This window comes from Caretta caretta, chromosome 11, assembly GCF_965140235.1.
Source record: "Caretta caretta isolate rCarCar2 chromosome 11, rCarCar1.hap1, whole genome shotgun sequence".
NCBI lineage: Eukaryota > Metazoa > Chordata > Testudines > Cheloniidae > Caretta > Caretta caretta.
This window is the reverse complement of record NC_134216.1, coordinates 26,010,362-26,028,741: the sequence shown is the minus strand read 5'-3', so window position 1 is coordinate 26,028,741 and position 18,380 is coordinate 26,010,362. Positions and strand designations below refer to the sequence as shown.

Here is an 18,380-nt window from a genome sequence, read left to right as displayed (position 1 = left end):
TAAATGCTGAAAAACCATTACACACATGGTAAATAGCAATGAGTTTTCTATTTTAGTTTCTTCTGAACCTGAAGAGTTTCATTTGAAGCTGAACAGTGGTGTAAGTGGAAGGAAATCTCTATCAACTTTTTACAAATTTAAAATTTGCAGGAAAGCAATTTAAAACAGCAAAAAGCAATGTGCCATTTTCTCTAAAGCATATTTCCAATGGGCTTGTACTATGAATTAGCAAGACCGCTTATAAGAGAGTGAAGGTCATATCCACATCAATTTAGAACTTAACTCTCTTATGACTGCCAACAAGGAACAGCCAATTGTCAATGAAGTTTTATGTGCAGACACTTTAAAGTGATTCGTTTCTTTCATATAAGCCTCTGAAATCTCAAATGCCGAATTCAAACCAGTAACCTAAGAAGTGAAAGGTGGTGTATTCCATTATCAATCTCCACAGACATTCAACTATATTGCACAAGAAATTCTAGTAATTTTGAGAGTAAGTTTACATTTTGACCCAGCATGCTTACTGAGCACTGCTACAAAATACTGTAAAGAACTTAATTTATATCAAAGCAACAAGAAATAGAACATATTACATGACCACAAAGTTCCACAAAATACAAAAACACATCAGTACAGCTTACCTCAATCATTATATGAAAGGCATGCTTGTAAAACAAACAAACAAAAACAGGCAAAGGAAGTTACTAATTATATCAAGAACAAGGTGAAAAGCATTTTGTAAGAAAAGTGACACAGAAGATTAGTTTGTATAAAACAATAATTTGTTACAAAGAATATCGAAGAGGATATCAGTTTTTGCTTGGATAATTAACTGATTTAGAATAATAAATCAGTCACTGATAATGTCATGTTAGGAAAGTAAATAGGTAAAAGAATAATTGTAGTACGGGATGCTAGTAGAAATGACCTTATGATTAAACACAGAATTGCTCTTTTAAAGTATATGAAGAATCAGTATGACAAAAATGATTTTTCTAAAGATATTTTATAAACAGTAATGAAATAGAAAACTTACAGCACAAATATGGGACATATAGTCCACCATCTACCTTTTTCATATGCTACTTGGATTTCACAACTGTTACTCATCTGTTCAGCTGCTCATTATTCCACATATTTACACAGCATTATGTTAATTAGTCTATTTGCCACTACTCAATTTGAAAGATTTATGCTACTAGAAAAACATTCACATTCCTGCTAAAACTTATTTTCCACTGTGGTCACAAGAGTACAGCAGATGGCAGTGTTGCATTTTCTAAAATTAAGAAGCTATATTGTAACTAAAAACCATGTGTATGAAATGAAACAACCTTTCTTTAATAGCACATCATATGGTAGATCTGTATTACTAATTTAGAAGATTTGGACATGTACTTCTGGGGGTACAATTTAAATAACAGATCCTAGAAATGCAATATTTGACAGATGTAAGACATTTGAAAATACTTAAGGGTTCTTTCAATAAGTCCAAATAGTTATTTATGGATTTTTCACTGAAAAGCTTTGTAAAAAAGGAGGAACAGAGAACTCAATTACTGGAGAAAATGATTTAAATTAATGTTGATTGTTTAGCCAGGTTAACCCCCCAACACACACACCTTCTTAATCCAAATGGCATGTCACCTGCAGTTTACTACTACACTCATTAAGCATTAGTTTTGAGTCTTTGTTAACTTACATGATTGGTTGGTTTGTTTTTAATTGCCCTGAATGACTGGGTCCTTAATTAGTCCTTTTATCTGGACATCAGCATCATCAATCATGTCATCAGATAAGTGAGTGCTATTGCACAAAATTCAAACACTTAGGGTACTCATTTTTAATGGCAACTATCCCTATCCACCACCCTTTGTCTGTCTTTATCTTCTGAGATTACACACGTTGCAGGGCCAAGGACCAGGTCTTCCACTGTGCTTGGAAACTGCCTAGCACACGCTGAGCAGTATCTATATAATAAGCTAGATGAAGTATTTCTTGAAGGCTAGATTAGCCAGAGTCAGACTTATGAATCCTACAGTAGGGCTTATTGCTACTGAAAGGATGACCAAGTTCCAACTGATTTCCCGATGATCCCTTTACTAAGGAAAAAAAAGAAAAATGAGCAGTCTCCTTTCTTGCCCCCGAAGTCCTGAAGCAAAGCCTGGCACCCACCTGACACAGAATCCCAGAAATATAGATGGAAAGGACTTTGAAATGTCATCTAGGCCTGCCCCCTTCACTGAGGGAGGACCATCCAGGACAGGTGTTTATAGCCTCTTCTTAAAAACCTCCAATGACAGGGACACCATAACCTGTCTTGGAAGCCTGTTTCAGAACTTTATCATTATAGTTGGAAAATTTTCCCAAATATCTTAACCTAAATCTCCCTCACTGCAGAATAAGCCGATGACTTCTTGTTCTAGTTTCAGTGGACATGGAGAACAACTGATCATTGTCCTTTTACACAGCTGAAAACTTATGCCCCCCCCCCCACTCTTTTCTCAAGACTAACATGCCCAGTTTTTATAAAAACAAATTTTCCTCGTAGCTGAGATTTTGACATGGTTTATCCTTATTGATGCTTTCCTCTGGGCTCCCGCCAATTTGTCTACATATTTCTTGAAGTGTGGCACCCAGAAAGGGACACAGTAGTCCAGCTGAGGGCCACTGTTAAGTAGAGCAGAACAGCACAATTACCTTCCATGTTGTACATACAAGACTCCCATTAATACACCCCAGAATGACCATCTTTTTCACAACTGCATCATACTATTGGCTCATATTCAATTTGTGATCCATTATAACCCTCAGACTGTTTACTGCAGAACTATACCTAGCCAGTTAATCCCAATTTTGTATTTGGCATATGTTTATAAAACACATCAGGAATTATGCAGAAACTTCTTCTGATGTGACAGGATACTGGAATTTGTAAAATGTTAGACCCTCCCTAATGAACTCATATTAAGACCACAAACTCAACACTAAGGGTATGTCTACACTGGCAGAGTTACACTGCCACTCAGAGAGCGCTGAAGTGAAACTGCTGTTGTGTGTTCACACTGTCAGCTGCCTGGGCAATAGCGTGTTCGCACTTGCAGCGGTATTCGGAGCAGTGCACTCTAGGAAGCTTTCCCATGGAGCATCTCTTCTTCATCTGCCACTAAGAGTTGTAGCAAGGCAGAGGAGGTCAGGGAGCATCCCTGGTCCTATCACAATTCCCCGTGATGCACTGCTTCGCATCCCAGCATTCCCTGTGCTTCTGTTCGCAGTTGGTGCCATCTTTCAATGGTTTGTGTAATGCACGCTCTGCCTCTTCAGTCTACAAGAGTGGATCCCGCACTGTTGACCAATAGGCTGCTAGCTCTCACTAACACGTCACGAGTGGCAGTGGAGTTACTCCTTAAACTACAAAGGCAAGAGGAGTTAGACATTGGATCTCGCTATGTGTAGTAGCTACGACACGAGATTGCTTGTGGCATTCACGAAGATGCTGACCACAGTGGAAAGCCGCTTTTGGGCTCAAGAAACAAGCACTGAGAGGTGGGATCACATTGTCATGCACTTCTGGGATGAAGAGCAGTGGCTGCAGGACTTTCAGATGAGGAAAGCCACATTCATGGGACTATGTGATGAGCTCGCTCCAGCCCTGCGGCGCAAGGACACAAGAATGAGAGCTGCCCTGCCACTGGAGAAGCGCACTGTGGAAGCTGGCTACTCCAGACTGCTACCGATCAGTCACTAACCAGTTCAGAGTGGGAAAGTTGACCGTTGGACTCGTGTTGATGGAAGAGTGCAGGGCCATAAATCGCATCCTGCTCCAAAAGACCACGACTCTGGGCAATATGCGTGACATTGTGGATGGCTTTGCACAAATGGGCTTCCTTAACTGCGGAGGGGCGATAGATGTCATGCATATTCCAATTCTGGCACCAGAGCACCTAGCCACCGAGTACATTAATCAGAAGGGATATTCCTCTGGTTTTCCAGGAGCCTGTGGATCACCATAGGTGTTTCACAGACATTAACCCAGGCTGGTCTGGAAAGGTGCATGATGCACGCATCTTTCAGAACACTGGCCATTTCAGGAAGCTGCAAGTGTGGACTTCCTTCCCGGACCAGAAGATCACTGTAGGGGAAGTTGAAATGCCCATTGTGATCCTGGGAGACCCTGCCTACCCCTTAATGCCGTGGCATACGAAGCCATATATGGGGCAACTTGACAGAAGCAAGGAGTGGTTAAACAATAGGCTGAGCAAGTTCAAAATGAAATGACAGTTTAAAGGCCCGCTGGCTCTGCCTATATGGGAGGCTGGACCTGGCCCATGACAATATTCCTATGCTTATAGCCGCGTGCTGTACTCTCCATAATATTTGTGAAGGGAAGGGTGAAAGCTTCACTCAAGGTTGGACCGCTGAGGCTCAGACCCTGGAGGCTGAATTTGAACAGCCAGAGACCAGGGCTGTTAGAGAGGCACAGCGTGGGGCCATAAGGATCAGGGATGCCTTGAGGCAGCAATTTGAAGCTGAAAGCCACTAATATTTGTTGCTATGCTTGGGAGTGCAGTGCTTGTAATGTTAGGAGGTGATTGTGATTGATGCAGACGATGCACTATGAAGGTTTAAGAAAACTGCCTGTTGCTTTGCAGGGCTCTATTTTCTTTCAATTAATAGAATAAAGATTGCTTTCAAATCAACACAATTATTTTATTAAAAACAACAAACCAGAGGAGAGAGACAAACAAAAAATACACATCAGAACTGAGGGAGATGGGGGAAGGGAGGGTCCCGGGAGGGTCCCGGGACGGTTAAAGATTTGCGTATGTCCAGGTATCATATCCAACCTTCTCCTTTGGAGTACAGTGCAGCGGGTAACGAACTTCAGCAGGGCTAAACTACAGAGGGGCAGGTGTTGAGTGCAGTGCGTACTGGGAGTCCGCAGTGCTGGACTGTGATGGGAGAGGAATGGAATGCCGCGGGTACAGACAAGAGCCAGGAGATTAATAACAGTGTGATGGCAGTGTCTAACGGGCGCATGGGAAAGAGTTTTGTGACAGTGGCTGCAGAGGAGGACAGCTGCGGAGCTGCTCCGTTTGCAGTGCTAGTAGCGCCTGGCACGTATCTGCTTGCCACTCCATAAAGTTTTAGAGCTGCTCCGTGACTTTGTTCTGGCACCCCACGTTCTCCTTTCGGTCTCTCTTCTTACTGTTCCACTAACTCCTTCAATTTTTTTTTTTCGGCCAGAGAGTGTATCATGACATCACGCAGAAAAGTCCTCTTTACTTTTCCTTGGTTGCTTTCTAATTCTGCACAGCCGTTCAGCTGGCGATAACAAAGAGGGAGGCTGGGCTCCCTGGGTCATATCTGTGAAGCCAAAATGCAACCTTTAACAGAAGCAGTATTGTTTGCAACACTCAGACCACTGATTTAAAAACACAGCCACTATTCACGTACCTGTCACTAACAGTCTGCTTGCCTGGGGTCAGCCATGAGCCACAAGACCCCCCAAAATGGTGAGTAACCGCAGGGGCAGAGGAAATCAGTGTTCCATGACCATACTGTGCACTGGGGCAGGGGACTTATAATCATTCCTGTCCCCACATTTTCCACAGGCTGTGTTCATTATGGAAGATCTCGCTGCTGAGGGTGAGTAGGGAATCAAGGAAGGGTCTTCTCCGAGACTGTGGCTTTCACCCTGGCCCTTATGCGGCTCACCTGTATGCAGCAATGGTCCCCCTGCCTGTTACGGCAGAGTGGTGCGGGAAAGTTAACCTTAATACAGCAAGAAACAAAGTAGTTCTGCCAAAGAACCTGCAGCAGCAGATTGCCCAGTATCTCCAGGAGAGTTCTGTGGAGATCTCTATGGCAGATTCCCGTGAAGTGAGGGAGTCAATCAACACCCTGTTCCGCCGCTCAGACTAGGCATATGGTGGTACGTGCATCATACAGACACAAGCCCGCTTTCTGCAACCCTCTTGTGCCCAACAACTCGCTTCAGCGATTCCCAGAAATCAAAGCCACTTACCAGGGCCTCTTCTCCTGTTTGTACTTTGCCAACCTCTTGACACCTGTGACTGGCTAGCCTCCACTGGAGTAAAGAAGAGCTCCTGGCTGCATGCAGCTCTAACCTCCGAGTCATCCTCTGCCTCTGGGTCCCCCTCCTCCTCCACATCCTCGTCCAAGGTTTCCTCCTCCTCCTGGCTCGATCCACTTTTGACTGGCATGCGAACCACCAAAGTATCCACCGTGGCCTTCGCAGTGGAGATGGGGTCGCCACACAGTATTGCGTCCAGCTCTTTGTAGAACTGGCAACTCATGGGCGCAGCACCAGACTGGTGGTTTGCCTTGGTAGGCATTCCGCAGCTCCTTCACTTTGACCCTGCACTGCAGTGTGTCCTGGTCATGGCCCCTTTCTGTCATGCATAGTGAAATCTGTCCATCGGTATCATAATTTTTATGCCTGGAGTACAGCTGGGACTGGACAGCCTCCTCTCCCCAAATGTTGATGTCCAGCAGCACAGCATTGCTCCAAGCAGGGGATCGCCTGTGCATGGAGCAGGCATAGTCACCTGGAAAGATGTGCTGAGACCACTGCACACGTCACCGAGTAAACAGGAAGGGGACTTCCAAAATTCCAAAGTAATTTAAGGGATGGGAATGACGGTTGGTCACCAGAGGGCAGGGCAGTAGAGTTCAAACTGATGACCAGAGAGGTGAGAACAGGCATTGTGGGACACCTCCCAGAAACCAATTGCAGGGCTGTACTCAACCAGGGTGTCTACGTTGGCACTGTGGCGCTGTAGCCCCAGCGCAGAGAGCTGTACGCCTCTCATCGGGGTGGTTTTTTTTTTGTTTGTTTTTTTACAGCCCTGCAACTGCACGGGTTCTGCGCACTAAGTGGCTTGGCAAGGTGTACACCTCAGGAAAGCTGCTTTACTGTGCAGAAACTTGCCAGTATAGACAAGGCCTAAGTTTCTCTACATAAACAATTAGTTTGTGGCAAACAGGGTTGTTAATCTATCCTCACTAGATTGCCACATATCAACTGTGTATGTGGACCCTGCTCATGTCCATTAAATCTGTTAAAGAGCTTTGATTCAATCCTGATTCAAAGAGGTCTACATCAAAGAGCATTAACAAATAGCTAATGAGCATCAGAGTCCACATGGACAGTTAGTCTGTGGCAGGCTAAACTCATATCCCAGACTACTGTGAACTAAATGTGCATGTAGACAAGCCCCAAGGTCTCGTCTAATAATTTAGACTAAGTCCTTCAGCAAAAATACAAAGAACAATTATATACACTTTTTAAATTAGAGAATCTTACTGTACAAACTTTAAGGGGAATTCACCTCTTAACTACTTCCTTCCTACAGTCAGAAATCCCTTCCTACTACTCTGACTTGTCACTACTGCATATGGGTGCAGTTATCCAAGGATCTTGACCCTTTTAACTCTTAAATGACTAGATTTTAAGACGATGTCCTCTGACAAAGTTAAAAGTAAAGTAATAAACCCTATGCTCCAAGACAGGAGGTTCTTATTCTGGACATAACTATAAAAAAATTCCAATGTTTACTTACTGGAGCTACTGTAAAGGTATGAAATTGTCCTAGTTAAAAGTCGGGATTAGTACAAATGAATGGAGAAACTTGTTTTACATTATTGCAGAAAGTTTAAATTTGACATTTTATTCAGCTGTAAAATGTTCAGATCTATTAGGTAAGACACTCATCACACCACAGACACAACTGGTATTATTTGACATCCTTGACAGTAGTCTCAACTGAATGAGTATGGAGATTGAACTATTTGGTTATCTACAGAGGTGATTCTCCCCAGAACAGAGGGATTAGCAGGGTAGTGGAAAGAAGCTTGGATAACTGCCATTTTTTCCTACACCTTGTTCTGTGGATAGGACTTCACTCTCCAAAGCTATACCTCTGGCAATTTTCACCAGCACTAAACACACTAAAAATGAAGCATTTTACATGAACAATTTTTAAACTGACACCTCATCTAAAGTGTCAAATGAAATTCCTGTTCAATGTGATCAAGCACTTGTATAAATATACATTTGCAGTACGACAACTGGCAAATTGAAGAGGGGAAAAGAAAAAGAAAGACCCCCCCCATACCACACCAGCCCTTTCTAGCTTTTGTTTTTACAAAAATTTAGCAAAAGCTACATTCCTGTGGTACTTAAATAATTTTAAAGGCACAGCAGTTACGAAAATCAGAGTTAAAAACTAAAGAAGCTTTAATGTGGTCATACTGTAGACACACATTATGGCATGAAGTTAACAGCATAAACAATACACCCAGATGATGAAATGTTTGAACAGTCTGTATATGGGGATCTCTCCATGAATAAATTACATTTTAGTCCCACATAAAATTAATAAGAAATTGAAAGAGTTAGTGGCTCAAACATGGGCAAGAAGTGTTGTACTAGGTATGCTACCTTTCCTTCCCTTCCCTCCCCACAAACATATTACTTTTAATTGTAAGATACTAATACCAAAAGGTAAAAACCAAAGGCAAAAGGTAAAAGCTAACCCATTTCCAAAATTAAAACCCTGAATCAAAAGTTGTACTAAGTTCCTAATTTTAACTGAAGTGAGATTTGTCTGGCACTGTTATGGTGCCAATCAAGTTGTAGATAGCTAAGGTAACTACAAATGAACATACAGTATATTTATTTCAGAAGGTAAGAGCATGCCTACTTTGACAAGAGGAATAGGTTTACAATGACAAATCCAGTTTTCCAATTTACCACACCTGTGCACAGCAGCAGCAAAGACAAAACAAAATTAACTGTTAAACCTGAGTTAAAGTTCATAATTTAAGTATTGCTAACATTACAGAGAAAAACTTTAATCTCAGTCATTACAATTTTCTTCTAACTGTTGGTTACATTTCCACTATATTTATATACATATATAAACCTTCTGGAAACAAAGTTAAGGTCATTGACACAACCTTAATTCTAGCCACCTCCACCTACCCCGCCATAGTTCATTGACATGGTCATACCAGGTAAGACACATCTACCAACCCGACTGACAAAAATACCTGGGCTTTCAGCATTCTCCAAAAGCATGCTAATTAAAAACCAAACAGTCAGATATTGTTTATTGTGAAACAAAGTTGTAATATTTTTTTAAATATTGTTTGCCGCCTTTTTCTGTTTCTCTTGTCCTTTTCTTTCTTATCGCTTATGTCTTCCTAAATTGTTTTCTGTGTTTGTTCCCTTTTTCACTTTCCAATCCTTCAGTTACTTCTCTTTTTCCCCTATACTGTGTTTCCTATCTCTTCCTATAGTTTCACCCGCCTTTTCCCACTTCTTCACCCACAATCCCCAATTTTGTACGTCTTTGTTCTTCTAGGTTCAGACAGACTGGAAGTGGTAAGAAATACAACATTCCGATAAATTCTATTTTCATGAGATTTCCATCTAAATTTTGCATACACAGGCACTTTAGATAAGGAAGTGGAGTGTTGGTTGCTTAACCTAATCATACACCAATCCCTAATGTCATTATTGAGTATTGACAGGTTGTTCAAGCAATATCAATTTGAAACATTTAAGTTTTACATGCAAATAGTCACTGTCTATCTGGAATTGCTGCATCCAGTGCTGTACAAAACAGACAGTCCACAACACAAAGGTGTACTCTCATTGAGAGCTTGAGCTATAACATTCGTCAGGGCTTACTTATTAATTACCACAGACTCACTTCTCTTGGGCATTGTAGAAGAAAAGTGTGTCTTTAGGAAGGATTCAGAGTAACAGCCGTGTTAGTCTGTATTCGCAAAAAGAAAAGGAGTACTTGTGGCACCTTAGAGACTAACCAATTTATTTGAGCATGAGCTTTCGTGAGCTACAGCTCACTTCATCAGATGCATACCGTGGAAACTGCAGCAGACTTTATATACACACAGAGAATATGAAACAATACCTCCTCCCACCCCACTGTCCTGCTGGTAATAGCTTATCTAAAGTGATCATCAAGTTGGGCCATTTCCAGCACAAATCCAGGTTTTCTCACCCTCCACCCCCCCACACAAATTCACTCTCCTGCTGGTGATAGCCCATCCAAAGTGACAACTCTTTACACAATGTGCATGATAATCAAGTTGGGCCATTTCCTGCACAAATCCAGGTTCTCTCACCCCCTCACAAAAACCACACACACAAACTCACTATCCTGCTGGTAATAGCTCATCCAAAGTGACCACTCTCCCTACAATGTGCATGATAATCAAGGTGGGCGATTTCCAGCACAAATCCAGGTTCTCACACCCCCCTCACCCCCATACACACACAAACTCACTCTCCTGCTGGTAATAGCTCATCCAAACTGACCACTCTCCAAGTTTAAATCCAAGTTAAACCAGAACATCTGGGGGGCGGGGGGTAGGAAAAAACAAGGGGAAATAGGCTACCTTGCATAATGACTTAGCCACTCCCAGTCTCTATTCAGGCCTAAGTTAATTGTATCCAATTTGCAAATGAATTCCAATTCAGCAGTTTCTCGCTGGAGTCTGGATTTGAAGTTTTTTTTGTTTTAAGATAGCGACCTTCATGTCTGTGATTGCGTGACCAGAGAGATTGAAGTGTTCTCCGACTGGTTTATGAATGTTATAATTCTTGACATCTGATTTGTGTCCATTTATTCTTTTACGTAGAGACTGTCCAGTTTGACCAATGTACATGGCAGAGGGGCATTGCTGGCACATGATGGCATATATCACATTGGTGGATGTGCAGGTGAACGAGCCTCTGATAGTGTGGCTGATGTGATTAGGCCCTGTGATGGTGTCCCCTGAATAGATATGTGGGCACAATTGGCAACGGGCTTTGTTGCAAGGATAAGTTCCTGGGTTAGTGGTTCTGTTGTGTGGTATGTGGTTGTTGGTGAGTATTTGCTTCAGGTTGCAGGGCTGTCTGTAGGCAAGGACTGGCCTGTCTCCCAAGACTTGTGAGAGTGTTGGGTCATCCTTTAGGATAGGTTGTAGATCCTTAATAATGCGTTGGAGGGGTTTTAGTTGGGGGCTGAAGGTGACCGCTAGTGGCGTTCTGTTATTTTCTTTGTTAGGCCTGTCCTGTAGTAGGTAACTTCTGGGAACTCTTCTGGCTCTATCAATCTGTTTCTTTACTTCTGCAGGTGGGTATTGTAGTTGTAAGAAAGCTTGACAGAGATCTTGTAGGTGTGTGTCTCTGTCTGAGGGGTTGGAGCAAATGCGGTTGTATCGCAGAGCTTGGCTGTAGACGATGGATCGTGTGGTGTGGTCAGGGTGAAAGCTGGAGGCATGCAGGTAGGAATAGCAGTCAGTAGGTTTCTGGTATAGGGTGGTGTTTATGTGACCATTGTTTATTAGCACTGTAGTGTCCAGGAAGTGGATCTCTTGTGTGGACTGGACCAGGCTGAGGTTGGTGGTGGGATGGAAACTGTTGAAATCATGGTGGAATTCCTCAAGGGCTTCTTTTCCATGGGTCCAGATGATGAAGATGTCATCAATACAGCGCAAGTAGAGTAGGGGCTTTAGGGGACGAGAGCTGAGGAAGCGTTGTTCTAAATCAGCCATAAAAATGTTGGCATACTGTGGGGCCATGCGGGTACCCATAGCAGTGCCGCTGATCTGAAGGTATACATTGTCCCCAAATGTGAAATAGTTATGGGTAAGGACAAAGTCACAAAGTTGAGCCACCAGGTTAGCCGTGACATTATCGGGGATAGTGTTCCTGACGGCTTGTAGTCCATCTTTGTGTGGAATGTTGGTGTAGAGGGCTTCTACATCCATAGTGGCCAGGATGGTGTTATCAGGAAGATCACCGATGGATTGAAGTTTCCTCAGGAAGTCAGTGGTGTCTCGAAGGTAGCTGGGAGTGCTGGAAGCGTAGGGCCTGAGGAGGGAGTCTACATAGCCAGACAATCCTGCTGTCAGGGTGCCAATGCCTGAGATGATGGGGCGCCCAGGATTTCCAGGTTTATGGATCTTGGGTAGTAGATAGAATATCCCAGGTCGGGGTTCCAGGGGTGTGTCTGTGCGGATTTGATCTTGTGCTTTTTCAGGAAGTTTCTTGAGCAAATGCTGTAGTTGCTTTTGGTAACTCTCAGTGGGATCATAGGGTAATGGCTTGTAGAAACTCGTGTTGGAGAGCTGCCGAGCAGCCTCTTGTTCATATTCCGAACTATTCATGGTGACAACAGCACCTCCTTTGTCAGCCTTTTTGATTATGATGTCAGAGTTGTTTCTGAGGCTGTGGATGGCATTGCGTTCCGCATGGCTGAGGTTATGGGGCAAGTGATGCTGCTTTTCCACAATTTCAGCCCGTGCACGTCGGCGGAAGCACTCTATGTAGAAGTCCAGTCTGCTGTTTCTCTCTGGTCACGCAATCACAGACATGAAGGTCGCTATCTTAAAACAAAAAAACTTCAAATCCAGACTCCAGCGAGAAACTGCTGAATTGGAATTCATTTGCAAATTGGATACTATTAATTTAGGCTTAAATAGAGACTGGGAGTGGCTAAGTTATTATGCAAGGTAGCCTATTTCCCCTTGTTTTTTCCTACCCCCCCCCCCGATGTTCTCGTTTAACTTGGATTTAAACTTGGAGATTGGTCAGTTTGGATGAGCTATTACCAGCAGGAGAGTGAGTTTGTGTGTGTATGGGGATGGGGGGGGGGTGTGAGAAAACCTGGATTTGTGCTGGAAATCGCCCACCTTGATTATCATGCACATTGTAGGGAGAGTGGTCACTTTGGATGAGCTATTACCAGCAGGATAGTGAGTTTGTGTGTGTGGTTTTTGGGAGGGGGGTGAGGGGGTGAGAGAACCTGGATTTGTGCAGGAAATGGCCCAACTTGATTATCATGCACATTGTGTAAAGAGTTGTCACTTTGGATGGGCTATCACCAGCAGGAGAGTGAATTTGTGTGGGGGGGTGGAGGGTGAGAAAACCTGGATTTGTGCTGGAAATGGCCCAACCTGATGCTCACTTTAGATAAGCTATTACCAGCAGGACAGTGGGGTGGGAGGAGGTATTGTTTCATATTCTCTGTGTGTATATAAAGTCTGCTGCAGTTTCCACGGTATGCATCCGATGAAGTGAGCTGTAGCTCACGAAAGCTCATGCTCAAATAAATTGGTTAGTCTCTAAGGTGCCACAAGTACTCCTTTTCTTTTTAGGAAGGATGTAACTGAAGAGAAAGATTTGGCTTGGTAGACTTAAAAAGGGAGCAGGTGTTTAAATGTTACGGTATGTATCTTTTTGCTTTGGTAATTTTTGCAGAGACCAAATTTAAAAATCCAACAGGTACTCACTCTATTTACAAAGTTAGTGTACCCTGAAGAGGCAAATTAAATTGACGCATTCTCATTTTGTTGAAAGCTTCACTTTACTCTTCAAAACATTTCATTGAGGACTCTTATCAAATTATCTAGACATCGTGCATAAAGAGAACATGACATAGCGTACAAATACCCATTATATCTAATTGTTTTCTTGCAGTGATTTTGAGAATCATCATTAAGTGCATTATCAGTTCTGGCCTTGATCCTATGTTGAGCTCTAAGAGTGGACCTTTAAACTTGTGTGGAGTCCATTGAGGACAATGGGATTCTGTGTGGGTGGAAAGATATATGCTAGTAGTTCCCAATGATGGAACCTGCCCAAGTATCAGTAGGTATTATCCTGAGCTGTTGGAAATACTCTTTCTGAAGTATGAAAATGAATATTCTTGTTTTAGAATTAGAAGTCCCCCCCCCCAATTTCTCATTTGACAAATACTGATTCCCCCCCACATCTATTAATAATGAACCAAACCAACAGATCTCACTCTGTGTGTGAACCACTAACATCTATAGAAATATGCAGAAGTAGCAATTCTAGTACTGTTGAAAGTGGTGTCAGCAGAGCACAAGAACATGTAAAGTTTTGATTAGGTCTTACCAAAAAGTAGTGCGTTTTACAATTAGATTAATCAATGTTACCCATGAGGCAATGTATTCTAGCTCAGGGGTTCTCAAACTTAATTGCTCTGCGACCCCCTTCTGACAATACAATAAGGGGGGACCAAAGCTGGAGCTCGCCCAAGCCCCAATGACCCAAGGGGTGGGGGGGCACCGAAGCCCAGAGGCTTCTGCTCCAGGCAGGGGGCCTGTAACCTCAGCCCCGGCACCAGGGCTGAAGCTCCTGGGCTTTGGCTTCAGCCCTGGGGTGTGCGGCTTGGGCACTGGCTTCAGCCCCAGGAAGTCTAATGCCAGCCCTGGCGACCCCATTAGAATAGGGTCGCAACCCACTTTGGGGTCCCGACCCACAATTTGAGAACCACTATTCTAGCAGATAGGGCATTGCACTGGGAGTCAGAAGACACAGGTTCTATTCCCAGCTCTGCAAAGCAATCCAATGTTTGATCTTGGGCAAGTGATTTCACCTCTCTGTCCAGTCTTTTGAGATGTAAGCTCTCTGGGAGACTGTCTTACTGTTTTTATAATACCTAATGAGGTGCTGATCTCAGGTGGCACCTTTGTGACCAGAATATATTACTTACACACACACACACACACACACACACACTTAAAATAAAGTAATATTAACATTAACTTAATTTTTAATAGTACCTGATTGGCACTCTAGGTATTGGGGCCCCATCATGCTAGGACTATACACAGTTTAAAAAAAAAAAAAAAAAAAAAGCTAGCCTCCTCCCCTGAATAACTTACAGTCCAAGATCACGTTCCTCAAACACTTTCCATTTAAAGCATATACAGAAGTGTTTACAGGATTTGGAACTAATTTAAAACAAGACACAAAATGCTTGTTTAACAAAAGGAGAGAAAATGGGAAGAAGGTCAATCAAGTCATGCAGTAGTCAAGCTAACTAGTACACAATCCAATGACTGTACTTCAATTATTTACTGCTGTCTAAGCCAATCTTCATTTTTTTTTCATAACCTCTGCTTTGCTAGTTACCAGTTTTTATCCTCCTTTTTTACTTTTAAACCACATACAGACACACATCCCATCCCACCCCACCGGAGTAGATCATGAGCATCTTATTCCCTCTGATGAATAGGTAGTCCATTCACATCAAGGCAACAACTTGAACATGGACTTCCCACAATTTTCCCATAATATTGAGTCTTTACTGTTTAAAATAGATATATGGACATGTTTACTTAATTTGTTTTTTAAAGCATACTCTGTTTTTTAAAAATGTTAAAAGGTGAACTGAATCTTGACTAGGTTCTGATAATTTTAGAGCCTAACCTACCAGTACTTGATTTTGATAAGTTTCCTTACGTAAGGAAAACCAAGCACCTGCTTCGGTATGCAAAGGAAGATAGATTTCAGTCATCACTTAAAAACATCCTCTCTTTCTCCCTCACCACATTGTTTTAGAATCACTATCTTTAAAACATTAAGATTACAATATAGCAACTTACTTGGGTTGGTACAAGTACTGGAGGATATGCTAGTTTATGATGTCTGTACATCCAAAATGAAAACAATACGATCACCGCAATTCCCATTATAGGCACCAACGAGTAAAGCAGGGTATTGAACAAGGGTGGTTTAGGTGTAACAGGATTGGAAGTGGCTGAAGAACAAAAGTTACAATTAATCTTCTGTGATTACAGATTTTAACAAGTGCATCCAACATCTAAACTTGATTATTAAGTTCTAAAAGAAATGAACACATTCATTAAGTAGCAGAACACAGTGGTGGAACCTAATTCAACATAACAGAGTTTAATAGCCAGATACAGATTTTAAAGATTTATCAGAGATTTTCAAAAGCATGTAAATTCAAGTTCAATTGAAAGGACTTATGTTCCTAAATTCCTTGGTTGCTTTTGAAAAACCTTCCTCTTATCCATCACAAACTGTTTAATATTCATGCAATTCCTAAAATAAATCCTCAAAACTGCCATTCCAAGAAAAATAAATTCACACAGCGGATGCTCAAACTTTGGGAACTATATCACAAGGCACCATTTTACAGAGTTTATTTAAATCACCAATTTTAAATCACGATATAAATCAGCAAATAGGAAATCTTAATTTATATTAATTGTAATCTTCTTTTGTATTTGTACTTTTTAGTTGTTTTCCTAAAGAAAAGTGGATGCTCATTAGTTACTAACCATTAAAAAACACAGTGACTTGAATGAAATAAAGCCTTTACACTGTGATGCTTCTCTTTGCTAATTAGCAAATTAGATTACATTATATCTATATAAATTTATTTAAGCAATTATATAGCTTAAGATGCATGCGTTCAGATTCTTAGTTTTTCCTTTTTTTTAAAACCTTAAATAAAATAAGTTAGTCATCTTTTTCTATCAAATGATTAATTGACTTGTGATTTGTTTCAAGCTCCATTTGCATGGAAATTGGAAATCAATTAAAAATGCACAAAAACAGCATTTTAAAAAAAAATTAAATAAAACTATCTTAAATATGCTGGATGTTTAAGAAAAAAGTTTAACATGTTTTGCATTTAAAATCCAACTACTTTATTATACATAGGAATCATCATCTGTAATAAGTTAATTGAACTGACTTTCTGGTCACTGAAAGCTTGTATACCCTAGCACTTCCTTTGGTGTCATTTAAGTAACTAAGGAGTGTGGAAAAGCATGTGACCTCCACAAGTTCAGTGGTTTAACTTTCTTTAAAACTTCCTCAGCAAAACATGTACTGCTTAATATTTTATGATTTAATTTGCATTATCTTTTTACAAAAGTATTTATTGATTTTGCTTTTCCATACAAACATCACACTCCAGGAACAAAAAATTATAAATGTATAATTACCTTCTGTAACATGCAGCATAGTGTTAACATGCATTTGCAAAAACCCATTTAATCAACCTTAAACTATAAAACTGAGGAAATCAATACTTTTGAACTCATGGGGAAGAATAATGCAGACTAGCTAGGGTCAGGCAGCATGGAAGCAGAGGCAAAAAGGCGAGGAAGGAGGCTTGAATGGGCTGTTGAGCCTTCAGACGTTCCCTAGCTAACTGTTTTTTTTAATATAGCAAAGATTTCCTCAAATTCACGTCACTGATCCGGGTGACAGAAAATGACCCTTTCTTTGTCCGGTAGGTCTGAATACCATTGTCCTACTGAGCACATTCATTTACTTTTCCACCTCTGTAAAATCATTTGCTTTGTAATCATGGACTTCTCTCAAGTACACGAATGCTGTGCCAATGAGACCAAAATTTGCAGCAAAATATTCTAATATGCAGTTCTCAAACTATGTTTGATTGCTAAATCCAAAAATAATTTTAATTCTAATGTCAACTTATTTCTATAGAAAGGGGACATTCCCATAGCCTGCGCAGAAGTGCACCCCATCTACCATAGCGCCAGCATGTATCTAAAGGGAAAAATAATCTTCTATAGTCTTTGCCATACTCAATTCATTCTAAATAATTTTTTTCTTGAATTAAACAAGCGTAAATCTACAGAAGCACATTTTGCATTGTGTAGTAAAATGGACCATTGTAATGTCTTTAAACGATGATCTAGCTCTTTATCCCAGGATTTACTAGTAACTTCAAGATGAAGTCTTCTGTTTTCAAAAAGGCATACATGGATGACATGGGTCTGGGGAGTTTGTAGAGTATCTCTACTATATTTTGTACTTGGGGGAGCAGGGGGACAGTGCAGTGAGTCACTAGTGGCAGTACCAAAGTGATAGCTCAATTAATTTTTTGGCTGTATATCCTGCTTATTGCTGTGGTTAGGAGGTCGTACTGTTTTAGGACCTGGAATGGAACTAACCCCCCTCCCCACCCCACAAAAGAAACCACACATCCCAACCACCAAGTGAGAGAGGAATAATTTAAATGAATAGATATTAAGTTTAGTCTTTAACTTCGTTGTCATAATTTCAAACTTAATTTGAAACATTTAAAAGCAAACAATGTAAATAAATGTTTTTAAAATAATTACTTATCCACCCACTCACTCTACGGATAACCCATAAAACAGCACTAGTGTTCACGTAGATGAAAGCAGATCATCTCACCCTTTTAATGGATGCTTTTGCAGGGTGTTTCTGGTGGGGTGGTGGGGGTGCGGGGGAGTTGTATAAAAATTAAAAAAACACAACAACATTTTACTATACTTTTCAAATTGATATAGTCGTTAGGGAGACCTAGTAGTGTTTAATAGGTTAGGTGCCTTAGTTGGAAGGCATGGAAAAATAGCCTGGCAAATTTTTGAAGTTATTACTTAAAAACATCATGCACTGTTTTTTTTTGTTTGTTTGTGACTAAACAGATTTCCAGACAGTTTTCTTAGTAGCCTTTTGTGTGTTCTTTTCAGCAGACTTCCAGGTTTTTGGTTTT

General features: G+C 41.2%; 1 protein-coding gene across 2 annotated transcripts in view; it reads right to left on the bottom strand.

The window, feature by feature from the left end:
• ACVR2A (activin A receptor type 2A) overlaps positions 1-18,380 on the bottom strand; it is a 117,429-nt gene that overhangs the window by 36,831 nt on the left and 62,218 nt on the right. The window contains exons 4-5 of one of the 2 annotated variants that reach the window (XM_048870251.2): positions 15,460-15,614; positions 642-665 (exon numbers count right to left, since the gene is read on the bottom strand). In XM_048870251.2, coding sequence (XP_048726208.1) covers positions 642-665; positions 15,460-15,614 — 179 coding nt within the window. The remainder of the gene's footprint in view (positions 1-641; positions 666-15,459; positions 15,615-18,380) is intronic. The other variant, XM_048870252.2, reaches the window with a different exon arrangement.